General features: G+C 42.2%; 1 protein-coding gene across 4 annotated transcripts in view; it reads right to left on the bottom strand.

The window, feature by feature from the left end:
• The window catches only part of LOC134352609 (NIPA-like protein 2), a 111,364-nt gene that overhangs the window by 60,323 nt on the left and 32,697 nt on the right, over positions 1-18,344 (bottom strand). For 2 of the 4 annotated variants that reach the window (XM_063059923.1, XM_063059908.1), the window contains exons 2-3: positions 8,807-8,843; positions 8,127-8,185 (exon numbers count right to left, since the gene is read on the bottom strand). The exons of 1 other annotated variant lie outside the window; for it this stretch is intronic. In XM_063059923.1, the coding sequence (XP_062915993.1) occupies positions 8,127-8,185; positions 8,807-8,843 (96 nt within the window). Of the gene's footprint in view, positions 1-8,126; positions 8,186-8,774; positions 8,844-18,344 lie in introns of all 4 variants that reach the window. One more of the 4 variants, XM_063059914.1, reaches the window with a different exon arrangement.

Genomic DNA, 18,344 nt, shown 5'->3' with positions numbered 1-18,344 from the left:
GTTAAATGTTGTTTCTTTGCTGCTGAGTTCTTCTTCCATAGAAAAGACGATGGATAATGACCTGGTAGACTACTTCCAACTGCAAGAACACTGATTCATAGAGCTAAGCAGCTCAGAAACAGGGCCTTCAGCCCAATTCCTCCACACTGACCAAGGTGCTACCTGAACTAGGCACATTTGTCTATGTTTTGGCAATATCCCACAAAAACTTTCTGATCCATATACTTGTCCAAATATCTTATAAATGTTGTAATTTGTCTTGCCTCTACCACTTCCTCAGGTAGCTTGTTCCGTATACTCAAAACCCCCTGGAAAGAAGTTGCTCCTCATGTTCTTTAAATCTTTCCCCCCCTCACCTTAAATCCATGCTCTCTTGGTTCAGACTCCCATACTTTGGGAAAAGAACCATATCTACGTCCCTTGTGATGTAATATGCCTGTTTATACCCATCTTTGGGTTATTTAGCCCTGAGTAAATTAACTACCATTGAAGAATCAAAAGAACAGAAAATAATATTTACAGGCCGCAGACAAGATGTAGAAGAAGAATTAGGCCATTTGGCCCAACGTGTTTGCTCTACTATCTCATCATAGCTGATCCAATTTTCCTCTCAGCCCCAGTCCCCTGTCTTCACCCCATATCCCTTCAACTTAGTTGAATCTATCAACTTGTGCCTTAAATATACAAACGTTTGTACATGAAGACTTGGTCTCCACAGCTGCCTGTGGCAAAGAATGCTACTGATTCACCACTCTCTTGCTAAGGGAATTCCTCCTCATCTCCATTCTAAAAGGACGCCCCTCTATTCTGAGGCCATGTCCTCTGGTCTTAGACTCTCCCACTATAGGAAACATCCTCTCCACATCCACTCTATCAAGGCATCTCACCATGCAATAGGTTAAAATGAACTCACCCCTCATTCTTCAGAATTCTAGTGCCATCGAACACTCTTCATATGACAAGCAGCCTCATGTGTGGCACATTGTCAAAGGCTCTCTTAAAATACAAGTATACAACATCAACCGATTCTCCATTGTCTATCCTGCTTGTTATTTCTTCAAAGAATTATAACAGATTTGTCAGGCAAGGTTTTCCCTTGACGAAACCATGATGACGACAGCCTATTTATCATGTGCCTCCAAGTACCCTGTGACTCATCCTTAATAATCGATTCTAACACCTTCCCAACCACTAATGTCAGGCTAACTGGCCTATAGTTTCACTTCTTCTGCCTCTCTCCCTTCTTGAAGAGTTGAGTGACATTTGCAATTTTCTAGTCTTCAGAAACCATTTCAGAATCTCGTGATTCTTTAAGGATCATTACTAATGCATCCACAATGTCTTCTGCCACCTCTTTCAGAACTCTGGGGTGTACATCTGGTCCAGTGACTTATATACCTTCAGACCTTTCCATTTCCCAAGAAGTTTCTCTCTAGTTATGGTAACTTTACATACTTCATGCCCCCTGACAGCTGGAACTCCCACCATACTGCTAGTGTCTTTAACTGTGAAGACTGATGCAAAACTCTTATTCAGTTCATCTTCCATTCTGTTGTCCCCCATTACTATCTCTCCAGCATTATTTCCCAGCAGTCTGATATCGACTCTTGCCTCTCTTTTACACTTTATGTACCTGAAGAAATATTTGGTATCTTCTTTGATGTTATTGGCTAGCTTACTCTAACATTCCATCTTTACCTTTTTAATGCCTTTTTTTAAATTGCCTTCTGTTGGTTTTTAAAAGCTTCCCAATCCTCTAACTTCCCACTAATTTTTAGCCACAGTTGTGTCACCTTTCCTTTAGAATACTTCTTCCTCTTTGGGATGTATATATCCTGTGCCTTCAGAATTACTTCCAGAAATTCCAGTTATTGCTGCTCTGCCGTCATCCCTGCAGGTGTTCATTTCCAATCAATTCTGGCCAACTCCTCTCCCATGCCTCTGTAATTCTCTTTATTCTGCTGTCTGACTTCAGGTTCTCTTTCTCAAATTTCAGGGTGAAAGAGTCATCTTTGTTTGGATAAGTAATTAGAGACCACTGCCTGGGTCACAGGCAATCTGACCAATCTTTCCTCCACGGACCCTGTCTACACACTTCTCCCTGCCTCAGGAAAGCAGCCAACATATTCAAAGTCTGGATCTCTCATCTGATAAACTGGACTCGAACTCAAAATCCACCTTGTTGTTGCCTTGTAGCTTGTTGTCTTCCTGCTCTGCACTTTCTCTGAAACTAACACGAATTTGTCAATCCTGTCATTGTTTTTCCCCTGTACTACCTCAACGTACAGATGTGATGAAATATGTGTGGATGGCATGACAAAGTTTTTCATTGTACCTCAGTACAATACTAAACCAATTTACCAGTTGCTGCTGTCTATATTGTGTGATTTGCTTGTTATCAGTCGTTTCACACACAAGGGTGTGACAGAGAAGAGCAAGGGAGTTGAGCAGGCTTTGGGGCCTCTTCACTTTCAGGATCAGAAACAGACGTCCTCATTTTAATTTCAGTTCTCTCAGCATTCCAATTTTTGCTAGAAAGCAAATGTAACTCCAGATCAACACATTGAATGTCAACTGTCCATTTGCCTCCACCAATGCTCTCCGGCCTGCTGTAAGTCAGTAGGTTGTTGGTTCAAAACCCACTGTTGAGCACAAGTGGAAAATGACTAAACTGGCATTGCAGTTGAGAGAACTGTGAGGTACTGAAAGAGATGTTCATCTGTCTGTTCTGTCAGGTGTACACAAAAGGTCACTCTTGGTGGGAAGTTGCTACACTGCAATTGTGAGCACTCTTGAATATAATTAGCTGTAAAGCACAAAAGCACCTTTCACAGTGGACTAGACCAGAACAAGAAGGGGAGGGTGGCTGTAAGCTAAGGTCATGGTAGGATTTGTAAATGTGATTAAGAATTCTAAAACTCAGTGCTCTGCACAACATGGCTGACAAATAGATGACTGATAGATATAGCACTTGGAGTTTCTATAAGGTGGGAAAGGTTGTAACCAATACAATCCAACTTGAAATCGATTAGTGATTGGTTGGGTCTCAAGCTGGTTTCAAATTTTTCATTGACATTTGGTAATGATCGTACGTATCTTGCATCACTTCAGGAAAAAAATCACTCAGCTGTTTATTCAAATAACGTACAGCGGTTTCAAAGTTCAAAGTAAATCTTTATCATGGGGAACACTCATTCTCAGAATACCACACAGAGACAACAAATCGGTTGCATACTGTGATCGAGGGAGGAAAGCCGATTATAACTGACGGATAAGTAATTGAGGTATAACAAGGGGGAGTGTGTGTCATTGACAGAACCAAGTCTGTGATGGTGAGCTACCCTCTGGGACTGCCAGAGCTATGTAGAGCTGGGAGTTGGGGAGTGACCAGCTCAGGCATTTCGGTTGGGGGTCTACGTGCTGTGGGCCTGGAGTCACATAGAAAGTCAGAGAGCCACACTGCATAGCATCAGGCCCTGTGACCCAGCTGGTGCATGCCGACCAAGATTCCCATCAAAGTTAGTCTCATTTCCTCATATTTGGCCTGTATCCCTATCCTATCCCTGTACGTGTCCAAGTGCCTTTAAAATGCTGTCAGTGTACCTGCCTCAGCCACTTCCTACATGCTAACCACCTTCTGGGTGGAAAGTTGCCCCTCAGGTTCCCATTACATCATTTTCCTCTCACCTTAAAGCTGCACCCTCTATTTCCTGATGCCCCAACCTTGGGGGGAAAAACTGTGCCCATTCATATCTACTTCTCTGAAAGACATGGACATCTATATGGATATAGATGGGAATCTCAGGGACTTTTCTAAACATTACAGGGTCCACTCTTTATTCTGGAGTTATTTAATTAGCTAAAGATCCCTGATGGCTGGTGTGGAATTTCTATATATAGGGATATATAGAAATATCTCTATATAGGCCTCCTGTAATGAGACCATTGTTACTGTGTCCCTGAATAATGCCTCCCTCCTGGGTTGTGCAGTTTTATAAATCCATGATTACGTGCACACCTAACAAAAGCATCAGGATGTTCCAGGGGCTGGTTCCTCACCCTTGCTGGATACTAACATAGCAGTCACTGCCTGTAGCACGTTACTCTCCAAAGCCATACTGTGGGTGGCTCATTGACCAAAGCAATCCCCTGGACACCAGGGGATTCATGCAGGATAATGTATAGAATCAGCAACCGTATGGAATGGTAGCACAAGCTTGTGGGATCAAATGATCTGCTCCTGCTTCTCACTACTGTGTATCCGAATTCTGATCAAATGATCAAACTGCCTGATGTCATCTGAATACTGTGTATGCCCGCAGGAAAACAAATCTCAGAGCTATATACACTGAAATATATGTACTTTGATAATAATTTTTCTTAGAACTTAAACTTTGAACATCAGAACCCAGGGAAAGCAATATTAACCTAGGCCATGATGGCAAATGCTCCCTGTTCCATTACCATGTGCATTCCAGCTATAGGAAGGATGACATTAAGCTGGAAAGGGTGCCGGAAACATTCACAAAGATGTTCCCAGGACTGGAGAACTTGAGTTATGAGAATGGACTGGGTATGCTGGAGCATAGGAGTCTCCTTTAGCCTGTCCTGTACAACCATAACTGCCACGGCCAAGAAAGTTCACCAGATCCTCTACATTACTGATCCACTACAGAAAACATCCTATCTGTATGCACCATGGTTTGGTATGGTAACTCAAGACCACAAGAACCTGCAGAGTTGTGGACACAGCTCAACAAACCACAGAAACCAATCTCCAGGCTCAAGGACAGCTTCTATCCCACAGTAAAAAGACCAGTGAATAGCCCCTTAGTTTGATAATTATGGACTCTGCCTCATTATGATCTTACAGCTTATTGTCCACTTACACTGCATTTTCTCTGTAACTGTTACACTTCATTCTGCAATATGTTATTGTTTTCCCTTGTACTACCTCAATGCACTGTTATGATCAAGTGATCTGCATACATGGAGTGTAAAACAAAGGTTTCACTCTATCTCAGTACACGTGACAGTAGTAAATTAAGGGGTTATTGGGTTATAGGGTTCCCCCCCCCCCAGTTTACAGGAGTCTAAAGCTAGAGAGCATTGGGTTAAGATGAAAGGGGGATGATTTAAAAGGGACTTAGGGGACAACTTTTTCGTCCAGTGTTGGTGATTGTCTATGGATTGAGTTCCCAGAAGCAGCTGTAGAGGTGGAGTCAGTTACACTTAAAAGACAATTGGACAGATGCATGGGGAGACAAGTCCTGGACAGATGCAGGACAAACACAAGCAAACATGACTAGCTCCGACAGACAGTGTGGCTGACACAGATGGAATAAGGGTGAGAGGCCTGTTTCTCTTCTGTCTGACTGAGACACTCAGTGATTTCTATGAAAAAGGACACATGTCCCCTCAAATCAGTAAAGCTGCCAATTCCTCAGCTCCGTTCTGGATTTGTCTGATAATGGAACATTAACTCCAAAACACAGTAAATCCTGGAGAAAAATCAATAGGCAATAAAAAATTATTGTCTTTCAATTTCTGTGAACACTTATTTGTTGAGTATCAAAATATTGGCAACAGGTTCAAGAGTGCAGCTGTTCAATTGTTCTTGAAGTTTAATCCAACTGGCCAGTGAACTATCTGTGTTCTTTCCAATTGGCTGGGAATTGATCCAATGAAAGGAACGTGAAGACAGAGTTTTCAACTATGTCTATATTCCTGTTAGGAATCGCCTCTCGTCAGTGCCTATTGCGCTGGAGGGGGTGCTCAGAAGAGAGAAGACATAGTCAAAGACTCCCTTCTGCTCTGGACGTTTTCTCTTCTTTCCCCTTCCATTGAGCAGGAGTTTTTAAAAAAGCCTTAAAGTGCAAAGCATTAGGCCCAAGGACAGCTTCTATTGAATCGGGCTGTTACAAGGGCCACCCTTAGTAATAATGATCAGAGCAGCACAGCAAGGATCTACAATTACCAACAAGTACCTTTATTGTCTAACCTAATAAATACCTGCGTGCACACTCATTAGCTTTCCCTGACTCTCCTGAATAGTGGAAGAATAGAAAAGGGAACACCCGAGGAAAGGAATCTACTATTGCCAAGCATTCCTCATAATCCTGATTAACCCTCCACACGTTTCACGTAGGGTCACTCCCACTTGTATCCGCGGTGATTAATCTTGTATACCTTGTATTTGAAACCTTCGCATTTACATTCATTCCTTACCAGTTCAAATGTCGCCTTGTCAGTGTTATTGGCTATAAGTCACCTGACTGACCTACACCACCTTCTTATTGGCTCTGTTCCAAGGGCTATGCAACTTCATGCCTTAAACCAGTTAAACCAGGCCACTCAGACATTAGACCAACATAACACATCAGGCTGCTCACCAAGTTAAGAGCCCATGGTATTACAGGAAAGTTACTAACATGGTTAGAGCACTGGCTGATTGGAAGAAGGTAGCGATCCTTGTTTAGCTGGCTGCCAGTGACTTGTGGTGTTCTGCAGTGGTCGGTGTTGGGACCACTTCTTTTTATGCTGTATATAAATGACTTAGATGATGGAATAGATGATTTTGTTGCCAAGTTTGCAGATAATATGAAGATTGGTAGAGGGGCAGGTAGTGATGAGAAAACAGGTAGAATGCAAAGACAGATTAGTAGAATGGGCAATAAAATGGCAAGTGAAATATAATGCTGGAAAATGCATGGTCATGTACTTTAGTGGCAGAAATAAATGTACGGACTATTTTCTAAATAGGAAGAATATCCAAAAATCTGAGATGCAAAGGGACTTGGGAGTCCTTGTGCAGAACACCCTAAAGGTTAACTTGCAGATAGAGTCAATGGTGAGGAAGGCAAATGCCATGTTAGTATTCATTTCAAGAGGTCTAGAATACAAGAGAAGGAATGTGATGCTGAGGCTTTATAAGGCACTGGTGAGGCCTCACCTCGAGTATTACATACAGTTTTGGGCTCCTCATCTTAGAAGATATGCGCTGGCATTGGAGATGGTCCAGAGGAGATTCACAAGGATGATTCCAGAAATGAGAGGGTCATCATACGACGAATGTTTGATGGCTCTGGGTCTGTACTCGCTGGAATTTAGAAGGATGAGGGGGGATCTCATTGAAACCTTTCGAACATTGAAAGGCCTAGACAGAGTAGATGTGGGAAAGGATGTTTCCCCATGGTGGGAGAGCCTAGGACAAGAAGGCACAGCCTCAGGATAGAGGGCTGTCCATTCAAAACAGAGATGCGGAGAAATTTTGTTTAGGCAGAGGGTGGTGAATTTATGGAATTTGTTGCCATGTGCTGCTGTGGAAGCCAGGTTATTGGGTGTATTTAAGGCAGAGATTGATAGGTTCTTGATTGGACATGGCATCAAAGATTATGGGGAGAAGGCCGTAAAATGGGGTTGAGGAGGGGAAATAAAAGGATCAGCCATGATTGAGCAGCAGCACATACTCGATGGGCCAAATGGCTGAATTCTGCTCCTATGTCTTATGGTCTTATAATGGGATTACTTCTGTAGACCTGCAATGGTACACATTACACAGTTTATCTGAGAATGATCTCAGGTTTAGCAGCTCAAACTCCTTGTGTCCATATTCAATTGCTCTGATTAGATTATCCCAGAGCAAGAATCAGTTCTCAAACAGTTCACAAAATAGAGATTACAGAGCAGCTTCCTAAAATGTCAGTCTCCACTCCTTCAACCTCAAGGCAAGAACAAAGACGATGAGTTTGTCTACTTCCATTGTCCTTGATTCATTCGAAATCACTGATTAATAGACTAGTTTTTTCCCAGCTAACAATCCACAGTAAACATGGTTCTGAACTTTTTTTTTGCTTGCGGCACATTTGTGACTTTCAAATATCTCTTTTGTCCCTACCTTCCATAGTCTAAGCTACTTGCTAAAGTTTTTATTGGTCAACTGTACTAATTATTCTAATACAGTCAATAATTATGCTTAAACAGGTTATAGGTATTGTATGTTAAATGTAATGTCACAGGTGTAAATAAATAATAAAAACTATTTCAAAGCTCTGAATAGGATAAGTTATTTATAATATATATAATATTCTTCCAACCATCAAAGAAAAAGTGCATTATATTGTTACTTTGGGTTTTCTGGGAGAGCTGCTCGACTGATGCAAACAAGTAGATTTTTGAATATCTGGTTGAAACTTGGTTAAAGATAATCAAAGATAACTTCTATTCACAACATCAAGATGGTAAAGAGCTTTCGATAGCAGGTGAAGGGCAAGACTAAAACCACATTCAATCAGATAAGAAGTGGGAAATCCAATTAAAAACAACTTTGCTTTCTTCCAGAGAAATGTTCATTTCTTCTATATTTACATATTTTAGTAATATCTCATTCAAACAGTAAACTTATCATGTCCCATTCAGAAGCTCCTGTGGCTCCCAGTTTCTCGTTCTTCACTTGTGACTCCTATAAAAGCCAGCATATTGCCCACATTGAGAACCAATGCCCTATTACAATAAAATGAACTCTTGACTTTGCAATCTACTTCATAGCTTTACACGTTATCATCTCTCTGTAACTTTAGCATTTTAGTCTGCAATCTGTTATTGTTTTACCCTGGTTTGAGCTCAATTGGATCCGATAATCTTATGGATGGCATGCAAAACAAAGTTTCTTACTGTACCTCAGTACAGGTGACAATAATAAACCAGATTTACCAATTTGACTTCCAGATTTCAGGAAAATAAAAGCAATTCTGAGACAGTGAATGTTACAGTACCTGAATATTTAGGGATATACTGATAAGGATATTCCCAGTTATCGCTAAGATTGTTCCCAGGATGGTTGTCTAGAGAAAGGTAAAAGAAAAAGGCATTAGTGAACTGAATGTAAGATTAGGCAACAGAAAGATGAAAAAATATATAATCGCTCTCATCCTGGTGTTGAGACATAGAAGGTCTGGTTTATTGAGAAAATTCTCCTAACTTTGCAAAAAGAACGGCTCCTGTGGTCATTCCCGTCAATAATAAGTATACCACTCTGGATACTGTTGAGAGGGGAAATGACCTACCAGGGAGAAGTCGCAGCGAGCAGGTCTCTGGCACTGAGTATGGCTCTGTTGCTCAGAAGGTAATGGGGGAGAAGAGCTGTGCTGTGGTGACAGGGGATTCGGTGGTTCAGGGAACAGAATGGAGGTTCTGTGGACAAGAACTAGATTTCTGTTCAGGTGCCAGGGTCTAAGACAACTTGATTGGGTCCACAGCATTCTTAAGCAGGAGGGTGAACAGCCAGAGGTCGTGGTCCATGTTGGTACTAACAACATGGATAGGATGGGTGACGAGGTCCTGCGAAGTGAGTACAGGGAGTTAGGTACTAAGTTAAACGTCAAGACGCCCAGGGAGGTGATCTCAGGATTACTACCCATGTCACATGACTATGAGGCCAGAAATAGGAAGATTATACAGTGTAACATATGGCTAAGGAGTTGGTGCAGGAGTGAAGGCTTCAGATTATTGAATTATTGGGCTCTCTTGCAGGGAAGGAGGGGCCTGTACAGAAGAGAAGGTTTCCACCTGAAGCAGAGGGGACTAATACCCTAGCGGAAAGGTCTGCTAGCAAACGAGAGTTGCAGGGGGATGGGAACCAAAGCACCAGAACAGTTAGTGAAGTGGTTGAGGAGAATGACGTTATATCTACCAACAAAGTCATGAATCAAAAGGGTGAGCATCGTGGGACTATTGTTCTGAACTACATATATTTCAATGCAAGGAGTATCGTAGGAATGGCAGATGAGTTTAGGGCATGGATCAGCACAAGGAATTACAGCATTGCATCCATTAGTGAGACTTGGTTGCAGGAGGGGCAGGACTGGCAGCTCAGTGTTCCAGGGTTCAGTCAGGACAGACTGGAAAGCTTGTCTAATGAGACTTTATAGGGAGAACTGAGGAACAGGAAAGGTATGACCATGTTAATGATAAAATTATAGACCACCAAGTCTGTGGGATTTAGAGTAGCAAAGATGTAGAGAGATCGCAGACTGTTACCAGAACATGAGGTTGTAATAGCAGGTGATTTTAACTTTTCACATATTGACAGGGACTCCCTTAGTGTAAAAGGGCTGGATGGGAAAGCATTTGTCAAATGTGTTCAGGAAAGTCTCCTTCATCAGTACATAGATGTCCCAAGCAGAGGAAGTGCAATACTAGATCTCTTGTGAGGGAATGAGACAGGCAGATGATTGAAGTTTGTGTAGGGGAACACTTCGTATCTAGTGATCACAATGCCATTAGTTTCAAAGTAATTATGGAAGAGGATAGGTCTGGTCCTTGGGTTCAGATTCTAAATTAAAGAAAAGCAAATTTTGATGGTATCAGAAAGGATCTGGCCAAGTCTGGATTGGGACAGGCGGTTTTCTGCCAAAGGTGTACTTGGTAAATGAGAGGCCTCCAAAAGTGAAATTTTGAGAATACAGAGTTTGTATGTTTCTGTCAGAATAAAAGGCAAGGTTAACAGGTTTATGCAACCTTGGTTTTTGAGAAATATTGAGGCCCTGATTAAGAAAACAGAGGTGCATAGGGATTCAGGAAGAAATGAGGTACTTGAGTATAAGAAATGCCAGAGAACACATACAAAAGAAATCAGGAGGGCTAAAAGACATGAGGTTGCTCTAGCAGACATGGTGCAGGAGAATCCTATGTCTTCTACAGGTGTATTAAGAGCTAAAGGATAGTAAGGGACAAAACTGATCCTCTGGAAGATCAAAGTGGTAATCTACCGTTTGTATGTGTGAAGCCAAAAAAGATGGGGGGAATGATCTTAAATAGATTTTCTGCATCTGCATTTACTCGGGAGACTGACACAGAGCCTAAAGATGTAAAACAAGCAGCAACGAGGTCCCTACACAGATTACTGAAGAGGAGGTGTTTGCTGTCTGAGGCAAATTAGGGTGGATAACAAGTGTACCTAACAAGTGTTCCTTTGGACTCCGTGGGAGGCTGGTGCAGAAACTACAAGGGCCTTAACAGAGATTTAAATTATCCTTAGCCACAGATGAGGTGCTGGAGGATTGCAGGATAACAAATGTTCCGTTGTTTAGGAAATGTTTTAAACACAAGACCATAAAATATAGGAGCGGGAGTAGGCCATTCGGCCCATCGAGTCTGCTCCATCATTCAATCATGGGCTGATCCAGTTCTTCCAGTCATCCCCACTCCCCTGCCTTACAGTACAGAAACAGGCCCTTCAACCCATCTAGAACACCCTGACCACTAAACACCAACTTACCTCGTAATTACCTTGCACTCTGTTGTCCAAATGCCTGCACTATCCTGTCACTGTAACACTATATTCTGCATTCTGTTACCGTTTCCCCTTTTATTACCTGTATGGATGGCATGCAAAACAATGTTTTCCACTGTACCTTGGTACGTTTACAAGGGGCAGCACAGTGGTGTAATGGTTAGCTATTACAGCACCGGTAATAGGGGTTCAATTCCGCCACTATCTACAAGGAGCTTGACTCCCACATTTTCCTCCCACATTTCAAAGACATATGGGTTATTAGGTCAATTGGTCACATGGATATAATTGGGCAGCAGGGGCTTTTTGTGTTGGAAGTGCCTATAAACTCTGCTAGGCCTCTAAAAATATTAATAAAATAAATGTGACAGTAATGAACCAATTTACCAATTCCTGCTGCCATGGTAAAACAACCAAACTAATCAAGGCACAATCCACCCTGGTGATTCTCTCTTCTCCCCCTCCCATCGGGTAGAAAATACAAAATATTGAGAACACATATCAGGACAGCTTTATCCCACTGTTATAAGACTGTCGTTTTGATTTTTTTTACACAATAAAGACAAACTCTTGATCTTCCAATCTACCTAGTCATGACCTTGCATTTTATTTGCTTGTAGGCACTTTGCATAACTGTAACTGATTCTGCAATCTGATTTTTTTTCTTTTGTATAACCTCTATGTACTTATATATGGAATAATTTGCATGGATGGCATATAAAAAAAAAGGTTTTTCACTCTATCTTGGTATGTGACAATAAAAAGCCAATTACCATTTGCAAATTTATTTAGCATTCTCATCATAAGACCAAAAGATATAGGAGCAGAAATAGGCCATTTTGCCCACCGATCCTGCTCTGGCATTTCATCATAGCTGATCCAACTTTCCTCTCAGCCCCAATCTCCTGCCTTCTCCCCCTAACCCTTCATTCCCTGACCTATCAAGAATCTATCAACATTAAATATACATAAAGACATGGCCTCCACAGCTGCCTGCGGCAAAGAATTCCACAGATTCACCACTCTCTAGCTAAAGAAATTCCTCCTCATCTCCATTCTGAAAGGATGCCCCTCTATTCTGAGGTTGTGTCCTCTGGTCTTAGACTCTCCCACCATAGGAAACATCCTCTCCACATCCACTGTATAAAGGCTTTTCACCATTTGATAGGTTTCAATGAGGTCACTCCTCATCCTTCGCGATGGCCCAGAGCCATCAGATGCTCTTCATGTGACAAGCCGTTCAATCCTGGAATCATTCTCGTGAACCTCCTTTGAACCATCTCCAGTTTCAGCACATCCTTTCTAAGATAAGGGACCCAAAACTGCTCACAATACTCCAAGTGAGGCCTTACCAGTGCTTTATAAAGCTTCAAATTTACATCCTTGCTTTTATATTCCAGTCCTCTTGAAATGAATGCGAACATTGCATTTGCCTTCCTTACCACACTCTCAACATGCAAATTAACTTTAGGGAATCCTGTACAAGTTCTCCCAAACTCTTTGCACCTCAGTTTTTTTATATTTTCCCTCCATTTAGAAAATAGTCAACCCTTCTACCAAAGTGCATGACCATACATTTCCTGACACTGTATTCCATATGTCATTACTTTGCCCATTCTCCTAAACTGTAATTCCTTCTGTAGCCTCTCTACTTCCTCAAAACTACCTGCCCCACCACCCATCTTCAAATTGTCTGCAAAGTTTGCAACAAAGCCATCAATTCTATCATTCAAATCATTCGCGTATAATGTAAAAAGAATCAGACCCAACAAAGACCCCTGTGGAACAACACGAGTCACCGGCATCTAACAAGGCTCCCTTTATTCCCACTCTTTGCCTCCTGCCAATCTGCTACTGGTTTATCCATTCTAGAATCTTTCCTGTAAAACCATGGGCTCATAGCTTGTTAAGCAGCCTCATGTATGACACTTTGTCAAAGGCCTTTTGGAAATCTAAGTATACAACATCAACCCATTCTCCTTCGTCTATCCTGCTTGTTACTTCTTCAAAGAATTTCAACAGATCTGTCAGGCAAGATTTTCCCTTGAGGAAACCATGCTTATTTTATCATGTGTCTCCAAGTACCCCGAGACCTCATCCTTAATAATTAACTCCAACATCTTCCCAACCACTGAGGTCAGGCCAATTGGCCTGTTGTTTCCTTTCTTCTGCCTCTCTCCCTTCTTGAAGAGCGGAGTGACATTTGCAATTTTCCAGCCTTCCGAAACGACTCCAGAATCTAATGATTGTTGAAAGATCATTACTAATGCCTCCACGATCTCTTCAGCTACCTCTTTCAGAACCCTGGGGTGTTCACCAACTGGTCCAGGTGACTTAACTACCTTCAGAACTTTCAGTTTTCCCAAGAACCTTCACTCTAGTTATGGTAACTTCACATTCATGCCCCCTGACGTCTAGAACTTCCACCACACTGCTAGTGTCTTCCACAGTGAAGGCTGATGCAAAATACTTAGTCAGTTTGTCTGCTATTTCATTGTCCCCCATTAATATCTCTCCCCCATAGTTTTCCAGCGGTCCGATATCCACTCTTACCTCTTTTTTATATTTCATGTATCTAAAGAAACCTTTGGTATCCTCTTTAATATTATTAGCTGGCTTACTTTCGTATTTCATCTTTACATTCTTAATTACTTTTTTAGTTGCCTTCAATTGGTTTTTAAAAGCTTCCCAATCCTCTAATTTCCCACTCATCTTTGCTGTATTATATGCCATCTCTATGGCTTTTATGTTGACTTTGACTTCTCTAGTTAGCCATGGTTGTGTTAACTTTCCTTTAGTATATTTCTTCCTTTGAGATGTATATATCCTGTGCCTTTTGAATTACTTCCAGAAATTCAGACATTTGTGGCTCTCCTTTTTAAAATGTATTTATTTACGGGATGAGGGCATCGCCAGCTAAGCCAGCATTTATTGCCCATCCCTAGTTGCCCTGGAGAAGGTGGTGATGAGCTGCCTTCGTGAACTGCTGCATCTGTCATCATCCCTACCAGTGTTCTTTTCCAATCAATTCTGGCCAGCTCCTCTCTCATGCCTCTAACTTCTTTTACTCCATTGTAATACTGAGGCATCTGACTTCAGCTTCTCCTCAAATTTCAGGGTGAATTTGATCATATTATGATCACTTGCCCCAAGGGTTCTTTTACCTGAAGCTCTCTAATCAATTCTGGTTCATTGCACAATACCCAATCCAGAACAGCTGATCCCTTAGTGGCTCAACCACATGCTGCTCTAAAAAGCCATCTCATAGGCATTCTAGAAATTCCCCCCCTATAATCCAGCACCAACTTGATTTTCCCAATCTACCTGCATTTTGAAATCCCCCATGACTATATGCTCTTTTGGCATACATTTTCTATCTCCCATTGTAATTTGCAGGCCACATCCTTACCACTGTTTGGGGGTCTGTATACAACTCCCATCAGGGTCTTTTAACCCTTGCAGTTCCTTACCTCTATCCACAATGATTTAACGTCTTCCGACCCTCTGTCACCTCTTTTTAATGACTTGATTTCATTTTTTTTTTACCAACACAGCAACGCCACCCATTCTACCTCCCTGCCTGTCCTTTCAATACAATGTGTATCCTGGGACATTAAGTTCACAGCTATAATCTTTCAGCCATGATTCCATGATGCCTACAACATAATACCTGCCAATCTGTGTAAATTCATCCATCTTATTCTGTATACTGCACACATTCAAGTACAACACTGTATTCACACTTTTTGATTTTGTTGCACCATGCACAACCTTTTGGTTCCTAACTTTGTCTGAGGTCTTACAAACATCTGCCTCCCCACTACCTGTTCTGGCACTCTGGTCCCCGTCCTCCTGCAACTCCAGTTTAAACCCGAAGGATTATGATATTTTCCTGATGCAACACCATACGGAGGTGTTTGCATGAAAGGTAAACAGAGGATTCAGGCCATTACATGTATGTCACAATCATCCTTCACAAAGATGTTGCTCAGTTTGTGATTGAGCGGGTTGGGACACCTTTCAATGGTGCGCAGGAGAATGAGAGGCAAGTTTATATAGGTGCATAAAATCACGAGGGGCAGAGATAGGGTGAAGGCACAGTCCTTTTTCCTAGTGTCAGGGAATCAAGAACTAGAGAGCATAGGTTTAAAGTGAAAGGGGAGAGATTTAATCAGAACCTGAGGGGCAACTTTTCACTTGGATAGTGATCAGTATATGGAATGAGCTGCCTTTGGCAGTGATTAAGTTAGGTACGTTAACATTTAAAAAGGTACTTGGACAGGTACATAAATAAGAAAGGTTTAGAGGGATATAGGCCATACAGGGCAAATGAGACTGGCTTAGATGGGTATCTCGGCCAGCCTGGATCAGTTAGGCTGACCAACCTGTTTCTGTGATGTCTGAGTCTATCAAGGATGGAGAACAGGTGCGATTACATCCAGTGCATCACCCTGACCCAAATATAGTACTAAAACTGGGGCTGATACCGCATAGCCTGACCCGCTGCTTTATCCAACAAGACACCTATTCCTACACTGCCACCATGGTCCTGTCGGGTTGGATTAGATAGGCAGGATCCACTGTCGAAGCATCATTCAGTGGTGGAAGAAGACAGCTCTTGTTACAGAATCTTACACTTGAATGAGATTCCTGCTTCTGGGTCACGTGTTGAAGATCTCACACAACCTCCCTCTGTCTGCAAACTGGTGATGGTTCACACCAGTAACACAAGGAATGAACTGCTCTCTGCACTGACGCCCATTGTTCATCAGACCACAACAGGCCCTTTGTGCAGAGGCTAACAGCACGCTTGATGCCAGGATGAGTGAAACCAGCTGTCCCAAACTGGCACAGGCCACAGTGCCTCCTGCTCAGCTCCTCACCCTCACTCCTGTTAATTTGATCATCTTGGGCAGAGTTGCATCATTTGTTTCGGAGACTGCTGCCCTTACTTCAACCAGTTCCTTCTGTCCTCCGGCCTGTCTTGTCTATCGCACACTAATTCAAGCCAAACAGCATAGTGCCTTCTCTCTGAGTCAGAGGTGGTGGGTTCTAGTCCCAATTCAGGGAGACAAGCACAAAAGCCTTGGTTGCGACTTCATTGTAGTACCGAGGGAATTCAGAACTGTCAGAGTTACCATACTTTAGAGTCATAAAGTCATGTAGCATGGAGACAGGCTCTTCAGACCAATGTGTCAATGCCGACAGTACTGCCCTGCAAGCAAGTCCCATCTGCCCACATGTGGCCCATAGTCCTCTAACCGTCTTATATGTAGGTATCTAGATGGATGCTAAATATTGCCAGTGTGCCTGCATCAACCACTATTCTTGGCTGCTTCCAGAGGCAGGAGGGTCAGTGGAGTGAGATACGGTTACTTATAATGCCAAGGCATAGAAGAAAACCATTCCAATGCAGATAAGAAGGATGAGTGTAGATGGGGAAAGAGGTTGACACAGACACGTTGTGCTGTATTACACCATACAGATCCCAACAGGTTTCAACATTTCTTCGAAACAGAACTGGAAATTAATACCAATAGCGAATGCTAGTTTCTGAACCACTGGTTGTATTCAATGTCAAGAGTAACATTGTCCATCTTTCTTTATCATTTTTAACACATCCCAAAAAAATGCGAGGACAATTCGAGGATTTCCCATGGAATATATAGAACACAGCACAGTACAGCACCAGGAACAAGCCATTCAGCCCATGATGTTGTGCCAAATTAATTAAATACATCCAAATTACTCCTTCTACCTAGACAATATCCATATTCTTTTATTCTCTGCACATTTATGGGTTTATCTAACACCCTCTTAAATTCCTTTATTGCACCTGACTCTATCACCGTCCTGACAACACATTCTCAGCATCCACCGCTCTATGTCAAAAAACCTGTCCAGCACAACTCCTTTGAACTTTGCCCCTCTCACCCTAAATGCTTGCCCTTTTGTATTAGACATTTCAACCCCAGGAAAAAGCTACAAGCTGTTAGCCCTGTCTAAGCCTCTGATAGTTTTATGAACTTCAGTCAGGTTTTCCCTCAGCTCCAGAGAAAACAATGTTTGTCCAAACTCTCCCTAAAGCAATTTCATCAGTGAATACACTGCTCAGAAAGAAAAAAAAAGCAGGGGAAGATCTGATTGATGTTTATATGATTATAAGAAGCATAGATAGGGTGGACAGTCAGTCTCTTTTTCACAGGGTAGAAATATCAACTACTAGAGAGAATGCATTTAAGGTGAGAGGGGCAACGTTTAAAAGAAATACAGGGATCAAGTTTCTTTTTTTGCCATTGAGAGTGGGGGGGTGCTGGGAACACGCTGTCAGGGTGACGGTGGAGGCAGTTACAATAGAGGCATTTAAAGGCTGTTAGACAGGCACATGAATCTGCAGGGACAAAGGGATATGGATCATGTGCAGACAGAAGAAATTCAATTCAATTTGGCATTGTATTCAGTTCAGACATTGTGGGCTGAAAGGCCCGTTTTGTGCTGTACTGTTCTATGTTGAAAAGAATGACAAAAGCAACACACAAAGTGCTTCAGTGGTGCTGAGCGAAGAAGGGGAAGATGATGGCAGTTTCTTCATCCTTAGTGACCAGAGTACTGTACCATGGAGAACGTTCTGAGTGCTTGCATCACCACCTGGTATGACGGTTCCAATGCACAGGATCAGAAACAAAAGTTCAGAGGGTTGTAAACTCAGCCAACTCCAGCACGGGCAGTAGCCGCCCCACCAGCAAAGGCATCGACAATTGGTGATGCCTCGATGACTGTCATCTGGTAGCACTTACATCCACTGCGACGAAGTGTTTTGAGAGGATGGTGTTGAAACATATTAACCCCTGCCCAAGAATGACTTGGACCTGCTCCAATTTGCCTATCAGCGCAACAGGTCCAGAGCAGATGTCATTTCACTGGCTCTTCACTCAATCCTGGAACATCTGGAGAGCAAAGATGCATAAATCAGGATGCTCTTTATAAACTACAGCTCAGCATTCAATACTATCAGCCCTTCAAAACAAATGAATAAGGTTCAAAATTTTGG

The sequence above is a fragment of the Mobula hypostoma genome, chromosome 1 (assembly GCF_963921235.1).
Source record: "Mobula hypostoma chromosome 1, sMobHyp1.1, whole genome shotgun sequence".
In the NCBI taxonomy this organism is placed as follows: domain Eukaryota; kingdom Metazoa; phylum Chordata; class Chondrichthyes; order Myliobatiformes; family Myliobatidae; genus Mobula; species Mobula hypostoma.
Note: the sequence above shows the minus strand (reverse complement) of the source record. Positions and strands in the feature narration are given on the sequence as shown.